Raw genomic sequence first — 12,645 nt, forward strand, 5'->3', positions numbered from 1 at the left:
CTCAGAGGACAAAGTGGTAGTTGGTAGAGGGTCAAAGGCACAAGTTTTTTTTTTTTGTAAATTATAAAACAATCACCCTGAGAAAGTACAGCATTGTGACCACAGTTAATGAAACTGTGCTGTAAATTTCAAAGTTGCTAAGAGAGTAGATCTTAGAAATTCTCATCATAGGGAAAAATAATCTGTAACTATGCTATGGGTGTTAATGAAACCTACGCAGTATCATTTTGCAATCTACAAATATATCAAAATCATTACCCGCATACACAAAGTTGATATAATAGTCTATGCCCCTTACATCCCAATGTTAAAAAAAAAAAAATAAGAAAAACAGCACATAGTGCACAGCACTCAGCCAGGCTTCCCACACGCATAGGCTGTGTGTGCTCTAGATGTACGTGGTCACCTTGGAATCTGTGAGGGGTGGCCCTGGGTCTTCACCCCCTACTTCCTCTGCACACACCTTTCCTATAAACCTATCAAGGCTAAGGTTTCCAGAGCACACAAAAAGAACGTGTAGCTAGAAGTACCCGACTTATCCTTGGTAAGTCCTGTATTGGAGACCCCCTAAATGGGAGGACAAGACGACAGCAACTCACTGGGTCACCTTTTCCAAAGGGGAAATAGAGTTGTTGTTGTTATTGTTGTTTTAGGCCATAAGCTACCTGAGAACTTTCCTTTTTTTGCTCAGCCTTCTATCTGACAGAGCTGAGCCAGAAAGATGCTGTTGGGGTGTATTGTAAAGAGCAAAGAACTTGGCATCAGATGGAATCCTGGCTCTACCTCTCTAAGACCCTGTGACCTTGGCCAAGTCTCTTTACCCCTTTGGTCCTGTTTCCTCGTGAATAAATGTATGTAAATCCCAAGCTCACCCAAGAGTCTTGAGAGTTAAGAATGATAAAGTGGGGTCTCCCTGGTGGTGCAGGGGTTAAAGTCTCAGTGTTATCAAGCTACCAGCAGCCACTGCTTGTAAGTCAATCCCCAGCCAGGGAGCTGACCCACATGGCAAGGCAGACCTCTTCTGACCCACCCGCTGCTCCCCTCAGCAGTGTGTTTCAGTAGATCTGCCTGTTCTGCTCCCCACTGTCTCTGCTGAATCCTTTCACCCCTGTACCTCTGGCCTGTACCCCAGTTCTTATATGCATAAATACAATAAAATCTTAGCAAAAAGTGTGATGAAGTGTTTATCAAATGTCAGGCAGGACATTCTGGGCCATCCAGGCACATCATCCATGCTATTACTTACTTAACATTTTAGTTTTTCAAAAATTTTAACATCATTCTAAACAATAGGATCCAAGAGATCATGGGTCTGATATGCTCACTGAATATTTTTTTCTCATACGTCATTAAGTAAGTATATAACTATTAAAATATTAAAAGTGTGTGTACTAGGAAAATATCTTTTGTGTCAATAGTTATAGATACTTCATAGTTGAGGAAAAAAACTAAGGTACTCAGGCTTGTCTCAACAGATGCTGAATCTGAATCTATCTGATGTCTTTAGGTCTCCCCGGCCTCTCCATTCTCTTTTCTTCTTCCCTCTTTTTGATCTCTCTCCCAGTATCAAGTCGCAGTCTCACAAATCACACTCCACAAAATTCTTACCAAAAGGTTTTCACTTTTGGAGTCTGTTGCCAAGGTCATTCCCAAATACTTGGAGGTATGATTGGAACCTGCAGGCATCAGAAAATTAGTCTGGAGGACCTTTGGCAATCCAGGTGTGGGGACAAGCCCCGATTTCCTCGCCCCCGACCCCAGCCCCTCAGGAGCCACTCACCACTCAGGCTGACCAGCTCACAGCTCCCAGTGCCTGGCTGGCACTGGTAGAGGCTTCCGGTGCTATTGCCCTCACCTGGCGCTCCCACGACAACCCTGATGAGAGAGAGAGCTGGTGAGACTGACTAGGTCAGGTCATTTACCCTGCAGTGCCCCCCAGCCCCCCAATGTGAGGGCATTCAATCCCCACCAGGTTACTGCAACCACTTCCCTTCAGGAAGGCTCCCAGGCCCCGTTTAAATCCCAGATAAATAATCTGAGATGCCAGAATGCTAGGAAATTAAGGATTTTTTCCATTTGCAGTCTATAAAAACTGGGGCCCAGAGTAACATCTGCCACAATACTGTGTTACCAATTCAAAAGTTGTTTATGGCCTATCTACTACATGGCAGGTTATGTACTGGGGTTGAGGCAGGTGAAACAGAGAAACAATCACTGGCAAACCAGGGAGACTGGCAAGAACCTACAAAGTATTTTCAGGGCAGTGATATGTTCCCCTTCTCAACTGGCATTTAGGTGACATTTTAATAGTGCATCCTTACCCTACCACCTGGTGACTTGGCCTCTGTTTGCAAGAGATACCACCTACTCTCCCCGAGACAAGAAGGATGGTGAGACCTAACCTGAGGGGTTCCACCTACTGGCTAGCCCCAGGGCCTGTGTCTGTCTAGGCTGCCTTGGCCCAGGGCTCCCCAGGGCCGGGGAGGAGGCTCACCCTGTTCCAACCTGCAGGACGCGGTACCCAAAGTGCCTGCCAGCCTGTGGGATGGAGAAGTTCTGCACGTGCTGCACATCCAGGTTGTAGCTCCTGGTGGGGGCTGAGGGGAACAAGGGAGCTGTCAGCCATGTCCATCCAGGGGCCACGTTAGGCAGGGACTCTGCCACACTGGCCCCCAAACTGCTGGTGCTCACTGCCTGTCACCCACGTGGCCCCAAGCAAGTCACTAACCTAGACAACCCTTCCCCCCTGAGCTGCTCTAGCCCCAAGCAGAGTTGGAACCTGGCCTCCTTGCCCCCCAGACTTCCCCTTGAGGGTCTTGACTCCAGGAAACGGAAGCAGCAATTCCCCAAGACCCTGACAGTGCAGGACCTGGAAGCACGCAACTTCCTGGTTGCCCTCTCAGCATAAAAGAAAGAATAACTAGGCTGCTTGGGGTGAGAAGCAGGTCCAAGAGGCCCTGAAACATAAAGTGGCCAGGTTCCCAGGCTGGGACCAAGACAGGGATGTCCCAAGGCAGGGTGTATCTCCTCCACACTCACTTCTCCCTCAGAGCTGGGACCTTGGCACCCTAAGAACCGAAATAATTAGCCTTAGGTGCCTACCACAGGCTCAAGAATTCAAGATCCCCTGATTCCTGTGAGGCTGCTCTTCCAGTGCTCCCTCACTGCCCATCCCACCACAGCGGTCTCTTCCTTAACCACTCTGCCTGGGCCTCAGTCACAACCTCAAGCTGCCTTCCTTGCTGGACCTGCCTTCCTGCCACGCATCAGGCTGATTTCATAGCATCCTAGGGTGTCAGGTGCCAGACTGTCATTTGCTCAGATGAAGAGACCGAGATCCAGCAAACAGAAAGGACTTGCCTAAGAGGCACAAAGAGGAACCCACCAGGACCCTCCCAGGTTTGAGCCCCATTACACTTTCTCTTTCTAAGGCTCATACCCCATCTCTAAGTGTTATTGCCTTTGTCTTCCTTCTGGGTCTTTTCTTCCATAACGTGCTCAGATTTTGGACCCTGACTTCTCTCCCCCCTCCCCTCTCAAGAGTCCAAGGCCCGCATGGCCTGTGGCCAATCCCACCCTCACAGCAGTTTGTTTACTCCAGTTCCACAAAACCCTGCAGTTCCCCTGGTCTCACACCTCCCTACCCCTCCGCCTCCCTTGCCTACCAAAGAGAAGAGGCCCCCACAGCAGCAGCTGTAACATGATGGTGCAGGAGCTCATCTTTCAGATGGCTGGAGGGAACTGGCTCAGTGAGAAGGGGTCTTGGGAGTTGCTAGCAACCTATAGCACATGAAAGAAGGAAATGGGACTACCCGAGAAGGGACTTTCTAAAGGGTGATGAAACAGGGTAGAGGCGGTAGAGGCGGGGAGGTCGGAGGGGGAGGGGGCTTGGGGGAGGGGAGTTGTGAAACACATGTTCAAAGAGGAAGTGTAAGGAGGTTAAAGATACTTTCCCAGGCTATTGCAGCACATTGTCCAGCGTCTTAGCTAACTAGCTAACTACAGCTAAGAGCTGCTGTGATCTTTTACCAATACTCCAATTTCAGACTCTTTAAAGTTCAGAAGAAGAATTGCCAAATAAACTGTGATAGATCCACAATGGAATGCTATGTTGTCGCAAAAAAGATTGAGAAAAGAAAAAAATATATAAGGGGATAAACAATGTGACAGCTTTCTCTTGACACTGGAGATGTCCACAACCCCTTCCTCTGATGCCTCCCTTGCCTACCAGCGAGAAGAGGCCCCCACAGCAGCTATCAAGAAAGGTGCTGCCGAGTAAAGAAAATGAGCTCTGGAATAGTATGTTCAGTAACTTGATGCTAAAAAAAAAAAAAAAAATCCTCCCCCCAAAATCCACAAAATGGGAGAAAATATTACAAATCGTAGATCTGATATAGGACTTATATCCAGAATATGTAAAGAATTTGTGTAATTCAACAATTTTAAAAAGCCCAGTGTTTTTTAATGGGCAGGGCCTTTGAACAGACATTTCTCGGATGATGATATATGAATAGCTATGAAGCATATGACAAGATGCTCAGCATTAGTCACTGGAAAGATGCAAATCAAGATTGAAATAAGTTGCCATTTCCCTCCTGCTAGGGTGGCTAGAATAGAAAAAAGAAATAACAAGTGTTGGTAAAGCCAGAGGTGCAGGGGCAGTGAGAGGATTCACCAGAGACAGAGTGGGGAGTAAAACAGGCAGATTGACAAAGCATGCTGCTGAGGGAGCAGCGGGTGAGACAGAAGAGGTCTGCCGTGCCACGTGGGTCACCTCCCTGGCCGGGGATCGAACTCATGCTGAGGAGGCTACAACTAGCCTTGTATTGCTGCACTCCAACCAGCTGTGCCACCAGGGAGGGCCCTATTTATTTATTTCTAAATGAATTTTATTCTATAATTTTAACGGTTTTATGTTCGACATTTTATGTCTGAAATTTTTTTCTGCATTGAACTGGGGTGGAGGCCAGAGGTATCTTACCAGAGATAGAACGAGGAGCAAAACAGGCAGATCCACTGAAGTACACTGCTGAGGGAGCAGCGGGCTGGTCACAGGAGAGGTCCACTGCACCATGTGGTCACCTCCCCTGGCGGGGGAATGAACTTGTCCTGCAGTGGCTTTGGAGAGCTTCATAATGCTGCACTTCAACCTGTTGCACCACGAGGGAGGTCCCTGATCCTATTTTTGAACAAGTCTTTTCCTCCTTAAGATTCAGAATTTCAGGTGAGAAACCAGTCTGCTCTGCAGGTGGCAGTCTGCTGAAAACCAGCTGGACATGTAAGACACAGCCCAGCCTGGCACTGGGAGATACAACAACTGAAGCACAAGAGCCAGAGAAAAGGGGGAAAGGCGGTGAAACTTAATAATAGATTATGAAATGTGGGGTTTGAAGTGTTTACTTAACTGCACGTGGCGTGGTCCTGGCAGAGAATACGCCCAATGTTCACAAGCTCTTTCTCTTTAAGTTGAGGAAACTGAAGCAACACACACCAAAGCCATGGAGGGTGCGGCTGCAGGGCCAGGGCTGCCAGGTGCTCCTGGACTCGGTTCTCTCCACCCACGAGATCAGCAGTTGGAGTGTTACATTTGCAGAGATTTTCTTGGAAATAATCCAAAGCAATCTTCCAAGATGGCCCATAAAAGAGTATGCCGAAGCATCACTTCAAAGGAAGGCTCCGGAACTGGAAGAACAGCTGGCCAAGTTGAACAGGCCCCGGGTAGAGCCTCGGGTGCCAGCTCTGGTGACGAGTGGCAGGGGAAGGAGTTCCGTGGTGGTGACGGGTAAGCAGGAGACCCTGCCCTTAGCTAGGATGAGTCCTGTCCCCATGGCCAGGCACGGACCGTGTCCTCTCTTATGGAGGAGGGTTTGCCAAATGCCACCACTTTCCTTTGAGCCAATCCTAGGTATCCAATGGATGGGGGGAAAAAACAACTAATAATCCTGTCCCCACCAATCTTCATACCAAAAATTGTTAGTTTTAGTAGTTAACTGTACAAGTTTGACCCGTTTGGAAAAACTGTAATTAGCTCAACACAAACCCAGAATGAATAACCAAATCAGACATCCTCAGTGGGCAGGTTTTCCTTTAGACCTCTGTTCTGCAATCATCCCAGGCCAGGTAGGTTCATCATTGGTTCAGGCAGCTTGAAAGAGAATCTTGGAGGCCTTGGCATCATCCCCACTGGCTAAGGGAGACGAGCCAGCTGGGAGACAGTCACCTGGCCCCCTGGCAATCCCTGTACCCTCTGCTGTCTTCACTGTTCTCTGACACTCTCGCCACACTGCCTGCCCTGCACAGTCCTCTGTCCATATCTCTGGGCTCTGCTGCTGCCCTTAGATGCTCAGGTGTGCCCACTCATGCACATCCACACCTTGCTCCAGGTGCCACCGTCAGGCACGCTTGTGTGACCACAGGTGTTGACCATTGATGCTAACGGAGGGAAGGCAGAAAAAACCTGCTAACTCCCATTTACCCTACAGCCATCTTCTAACTTGAGGTGTTTTGATTAGGGCTTAAGATTACAGAAACTGTTAAGTGTATCAGCAGCAATGGGATAAAGGGCATTGAGAAACCAACCGAAAAGTCTCCTCTGAGGCAATGACAGGTGTTGCAGATGTTTCAGCAAGTAGACCCATTTATGTGTTATCTTTTGGTTTTCAGTTAAAAAAAAAAAAAAAAGGCACAAAGTACCAGTAAGCCTCTAAGATTCTAGAAAGTGAGGGGCCCTTGCAGGGCGGGTAGGTGGTTTCCCTAAGGTCTGTAAGACAACCACAATTGAAGCAGGATGTACCACACACACACACACACACACACACACACACACACACACACAACCCCTTCCTTAGTGACAGTTATCTGATGCCTTCCTCAGCATCAGATTGTCAGTTCTCCAATGGCCCAGTTCCCCTGAACTGTCTTTTACTTCCATTCCTTTGTTATATTGAGACTTTAAATGATACATTAGCTTCAGGTATGGGACAGGAGGTGCATCTGAATCTACTGATCACCACAATAAGTCTAGTTAACATTTGCCACCATACATAGTCACAAAAAAAGTTTCATCCTTCTGATAACTACAGGATGAGTCTCCCCAAAATGTTCCCCGAAAAGTGGGCTTTTTCCTGAATAGGCCTTTCCCAATATGTGTCACCTTGGTACGTAGAACAAAGCTCAATCAAGGCCCTGTGGGTCTCAAAATAAACCGTTTTTGGTTTTTTGTTTTTTTTTTTTCAGATTTATTTATTTATGCATAAAAGAACTGGGGTACAGGCCAGAGGTGCAAGGGATGAGAGGATTCACCAGAGACAGAATTGAGAGCAGAACAGGCAGATGGACTGAAATACACTACTGAGGGGAGCAGCGGGTGGGTCAGGAGAGGTCTGTTGCACCATGTGGGTCAGCTCCCTGGCTGGGGATCAAACTTGCTGCAGTGGCTGCAGATAGCTTCATAGAGCTGTGCTTTAACCCATTGTGACACCAGGGAGGGCCCTGATACCCCAGGCTCTAAACCAGTAAATTCCTGGTTTGACTCATTCAATTTAGAATTTACGGCTATATATTTTCCCAACATATGTTATTAAATTTGATCTTTTATCTTCCTAATCTATCTGCTGTTAATCAGTTCTCAAAAGTACCCAGAGGGTGGGGGGATTTTCCCCTGTGCCCTGACAGAACTTTTTTTTTAAATGAACATTTAATAAAGTCACCAGTCATTAGTTGAGCCTCCTCTCTTTCCAATTACCAACAGTCCAATCCTGACAGAACTTTTAAGGTCAACTCATTTAGTAGCTTTCAAATACACTGTACAGTATTGTTAACTACAGTCACCAAACTGCATTAAAATCTAGTACTTATTTATTTTTATTTTTTGATTAAGATTATTTATGCATGTAAGAACTGGGATGTAGGCCAGAGGTGTGGGGGGGAGGTGGGAGGGTGAGAGGATTCAGCAGAGACAAGAGTGGGGAGCAGAACACGACAAAATACACTGCTGAGGGGAGCAGCAGGTGAGACAGGAGAGGTCTGCTGTACCATGTGGGTCAGTTCCTTGGCCAGGGATTGAACTCGTGCTGTTGTGGTTGCAGGGAGCTTCTCAGAGCTGTGCTTTAACCTTTTGCACTTCCAGGGAGGGTCCCATACTTCTGTACCATCATCTTGCTTGCATGAAATTTAAGTGATCCAAATGGTGACGATGGCTGACCAGCCCAAATCAATACCCAGAGCAAAGGTAACCACTGATAGATGAGTCAAGAGATGCCAGCTCCCTCCAGGATGGCCAGTTGCTCTACTTTTATGAACTATTTTATATGGGATTGTTAAAATGGACCAAATTTCACAGAGGAAGGACAAGTGAGGTTCTAGATTGAGAAATTTGGGTGCCCTGAAGACAGTGGTACAGAGGCCTCAAGTCTCCTAGACCCTTTGTAATGTCCAATGAGCTGAATTAGGTCTTATTTTTCCATTGTTTCACTTGAAACAATGAACTTTTCTCTTGCTACAAGAGAGCAAACAGGACTCTGCATTTAGTCATCTCACCTCTTGATCACTCCCTGGTCCAAGTCACTGTTGTGTCAGGCCTGGATTGAGTGCAGTTTCTAATGGGCAACCCTGCCCCTTCCTTCCATGGTCTGTTCTCACACAGCAGTCAGAGGGATTCTTTAAAACTACAAACTAGGGCCTCCCTGGTGGTGCAACAGGTTAAAGCGCAACACTATGAAGCTACCTACAGCCACTGCAGCACGTGTTTGACCCCAGTCAGGCACAGCAGACCTCTCCTGTCTCACCCGCTAAGAACAATCAGGAGTGTATTTCAGTTGATCTGCCTGTTCTGCTCCTCACTCTGTCTCGGTGAATCCTCTGGCCTATATCCCATTCTTGTATGCATAAAAAAAATCTTTTTTTTTTAGATTTATTTATTCATACAGAACTGGGGTACGAGTCAAAGGTTGCAGGGGCGGTGAGAGACTTCACCAGAGACAGAGTGGGGAGCAGAACAGGCAGTACACTGCTGAGGGGAGCAGCTGGCATGTCAGGAAAGGTCTGCCGCGCCATGGGGTTCACCTCTGGGTGGGGATCAAACTGGCACTGAAGTGGCTGCGGCCAGCTTGCAGTGATGCGTCCTAACCCACTGCGCCACCAGGGAGGGCCCTGCATGAATAAATCTTTAAAAAATAAAGTAAAGGTCCTCCCTAGTGGGGCAGCAGTTTGGAGCACTGCACTAAGAAGCTAAGCCAAGTTGTGGCAACTTCAGTGTGAATTCTATCCCTGCCCGGAGGTGACCCACATGGCGCGGCAGACCTCTCCTCTCTCGCCCGCTGCGCCCATCAGCAGTGTACTTTGTCGCTCTGCCTGTTCTGCTCCCAACTCTGTCTCTGGTGAATCTTCTAGCCACCCCTGCACGTGGCCTGTACCCCATTTCTGTATGCATAAATAAATAAAATATTTATAAATAAATAAAACTACAAACCAGATCATGTTCACTTTCTTGCTCAAAACTCTCCCACGCTTCCCATTTTATTCAAGATACAACCTCAGATTCTCAGGACTATACAGGCCTAACCAATCAGATAGAAATCTCATAAGCTCTCTGATCCCTGGCTTTGTTCCCCTCTAGCTCTCTCCTTTTCAGTCATGGCTCTCAGAGGAGAGTGGTGTCTCCTCATACCTTTGATGGCGCCAATAGACTTTTGCCTCAGGGCCTTTGCACCTGCTGTTTTCTCGCTTGGCTTTTCCAAGAAAGCCTCATGGCTCATTCCCACATCTCCTTCAGATCTTTGCTCCTTTGCACATACAGGCTTCTACTTATATTATCTACTTAGTCATCTAGTTTATTGTCCATCTTCCCCACTCGCAGTTTTATCTGTTGCTAGTCACTCAGTGTCTGAAACAGTGCCTGGAGCATAGAAGATGTTTGATCAGCAAATATTTACTGAATGAGCAAATGTTTGGAGATACCCTTGCACCAAGGGAAAATTAAGAGACTTTTGCTACCCAAGGTCTAGGCTTTACGAAGCAAAAGGCTGTATCATGCAAAAGAGAGAGGCCAAAGGAGTTGAAAGAGGGCTGAATTCCCAGAGATGGAAGTTTGTTTATTTTTTTAAAGATTGTTATTTATTTACGCATACAGAACTGGGGTACAGGCCAGAGGTGCAGGGGTGGTGAAGAGATTCACCAGACACAGAGTGAGGAGTAGAACAGGCAGATCTACGAACTACAGTGCTGAGGGGAGCAGCGGGCGGGTCAGGAGAGGTCTGCTGCACCATGTGGTCAGCCCCTGGCCAGGGATCACACTCATGCTGCAATGGCTGCAGACAGTCACAGCTCTGTGCTTTAACCCGTTGCACCACCAGGGAGGGCCTGAGATGGAGGTTTATTTAATAAGTATATGACTGAGTAATAAACTGCTGGCAGGGAAACAACCATTGGGCTCCTTCCACAGCTCGAGCTGGAAATCAGAGAGGATTGGTCTAATTGGGGAAAAGAATAGCGCCATTGTGTAGAGAAGCAGAGGTTAGGACATTGGGGTAGGCGAAGGAAGAATAGGGAGAACTTGGAGGAGCACCCCCATCCCTATCGACCCCTCTCATCCCTGTCACACTGAACCCTCCTCCCGTGTTCTGAAATGTATGACATGTTGAACCAGTGGGAATGTGGTAGTGTTAAGGGGAAGGATGTTCTGAAGAAATTCTAGTCTGTGGACTCCGCCCCCTACTCCATCTTTCTGGACTCCACCCCCTACTCCAGTGATTGGAAACTACAACTCCCAGCAGCACCAGGAGAGAACTGGGCGGACCTAAGAGCAGAGCTAAGCAGGCATTCTGAGACTTTGGGGGATAAATAGAGAGTGGTTTACCAACTGTCGCTCTGGAGCAATGGCTCTCAGGCCGTGGCACTGGGGGCTGGAGCTCCAAGTTAGCCGAGCAGGTAAGATATTCCACTTACTTTGTATCCCTCTCTCTTTCCCTGGGTTGGTTCCTTTTCCTTTCCCCTTTTTGTAAATAAACCCATTACAGGTAAGATATTCCAGTTACTTTGTATCCCTCTCTCTTTCCCTGGGTTGGTTCCTTTTCCTTTCCCCTTTTTGTAAATAAACCCATTACCTTTTGTGTGTGTGTCTGCAGAAAATTACACTTTAAGCGCCCGGGTGAGGCCCCATAGACAGGCAGCCCAAGTTCACTCTGGGCTACCCTGTAACAGTAGCAGAGAGCCCTGGGTGTGCTTGGGGCCTCCGGCCGATGCACATGACAGCACGAGGTGCTGGTTGTCATCAGCTGCCGCCTGCCTGCCCTTCAGCCCAGGCTCTCCATCTACCACTTCCTCCTGGTACAATGAAATAGGCTGCTTTGGTCAGGATTATGTGGCAAATACATCTGGGTTACCACAATTTTCCTTCCCCTTCTTCCCACCTGTCAGAAGGGTAGAAACTTCTTAGAGCAGGAAGCTGGGCCTCAAGGGAGTGGAGGTTATTGAGGGCCAAGAGGCCCACAGAGGACTCGGAAGCTACCACCCTATTCTAGGCCTTTATGATCACATGGCTAGATGGGCCAGAGCATTCTGAAGTTCTAGAAATTCTACCTGCATTTTCTGAAGGGAAGGCTGAGCTAAAGGCACCTCAGGTAGGGATTTTCTGCAGACAGTGCTCCTTGGGCACACACACAGTCCTTGGGGCCCCTTTGTCACAAGTGACCTCACTCTAGGACTCCATTTGCAATCTCTGGGCATGTGATTGATTTCTGTGGCCAAAAAAGCAGGTAGTTGAGGGCCAGAGACCAGTTCTGGCAGTCTACCCATGCTATGCTGTGCTGATGGATCTCATTAGAGAAGACCAAATACAAGCAGGTCTTCTGGACTCCATGTCTTCTCCATTTTCTCTCGCCCTCTGTGGGCCACTTTTCTCCACCCAACAAATGCCAAAGATGGTTGACTTGCAGTGACAACTTCCTCCTAGCTTTACATACACTTCACTGAAGAGACCATAGAAGCTAAGACCTCAGCATTTTCACTCTTAGGAGGGAACATCTGATGGACGGCAGGAGTCAGTAATCAGTTACAGCCAGGTGACAGGGCCCTACATACAAACCAGCTTCTGGCCACCTCACCCTCTGCCTCGAGGTGGGGAAGGCATTGTCAGCTGAGCTTTTCAGCCTGAGCAGAAATGCCATAAATTCTTTGTAACCTGGGATAAAGTTCAATCTTACACCATAATTTGGCCCACACTTTCTTTTAGCCTAGTTCTACATTTCTTTTTCAGATTTATTTATTTCTGCATACAGAACTGGGGTACAGGCCAGAGGTGCCGGAGCGGTGAGAGGATTCACCAGAGACAGAGTGGGGGGCAGAACAGGCAGATGGATGAAGTACACTGCTGAGGGGAGCAGCAAGTAAGATAGGAGAAGTCTGCCGCTGTGCCATGTGTATCACCTCCAGGGTCGGGGATTGAACTCATGCGGAAGCAGGTACGGCCAGCCTGCAGTGCTGTGTCCTAACCTGTTTCACCACCAGGGAGGGCCCACGTTCTACTTTTCTTTTGAAATCTCTTACCAGCCTGTCCCCTTCGCCTGGAAAGTACATTCTATATCACCACTTGTCAAAATCTTCCCAGTCCTCCAAGACATGCCAATTCCTCTCTGTCGTCCTTTACAA

General features: G+C 47.8%; 1 protein-coding gene across 1 annotated transcript in view; it reads right to left on the reverse strand.

Annotated features, from left to right (window-relative positions):
- ITGAL (integrin, alpha L (antigen CD11A (p180), lymphocyte function-associated antigen 1; alpha polypeptide)) overlaps positions 1 to 3,742 on the reverse strand; it is a 34,254-nt gene extending 30,512 nt beyond the window's left edge. Inside the window, exons 1-4 of the mRNA XM_004691684.2 lie at positions 3,666 to 3,742; positions 2,495 to 2,597; positions 1,781 to 1,875; positions 1,609 to 1,676 (exon numbers count right to left, since the gene is read on the reverse strand). Of these exons, the coding sequence (XP_004691741.1) occupies positions 1,609 to 1,676; positions 1,781 to 1,875; positions 2,495 to 2,597; positions 3,666 to 3,720 (321 nt within the window). The 5' untranslated portion in view covers positions 3,721 to 3,742. The remainder of the gene's footprint in view (positions 1 to 1,608; positions 1,677 to 1,780; positions 1,876 to 2,494; positions 2,598 to 3,665) is intronic.
- Between the last annotated feature and the right edge of the window lie 8,903 nt (positions 3,743 to 12,645).

The sequence above is a fragment of the Condylura cristata genome, unplaced genomic scaffold (genome assembly GCF_000260355.1).
Source record: "Condylura cristata isolate star-nosed mole 26May11 unplaced genomic scaffold, ConCri1.0 scaffold00032, whole genome shotgun sequence".
In the NCBI taxonomy this organism is placed as follows: Eukaryota; Metazoa; Chordata; class Mammalia; order Eulipotyphla; family Talpidae; genus Condylura; species Condylura cristata.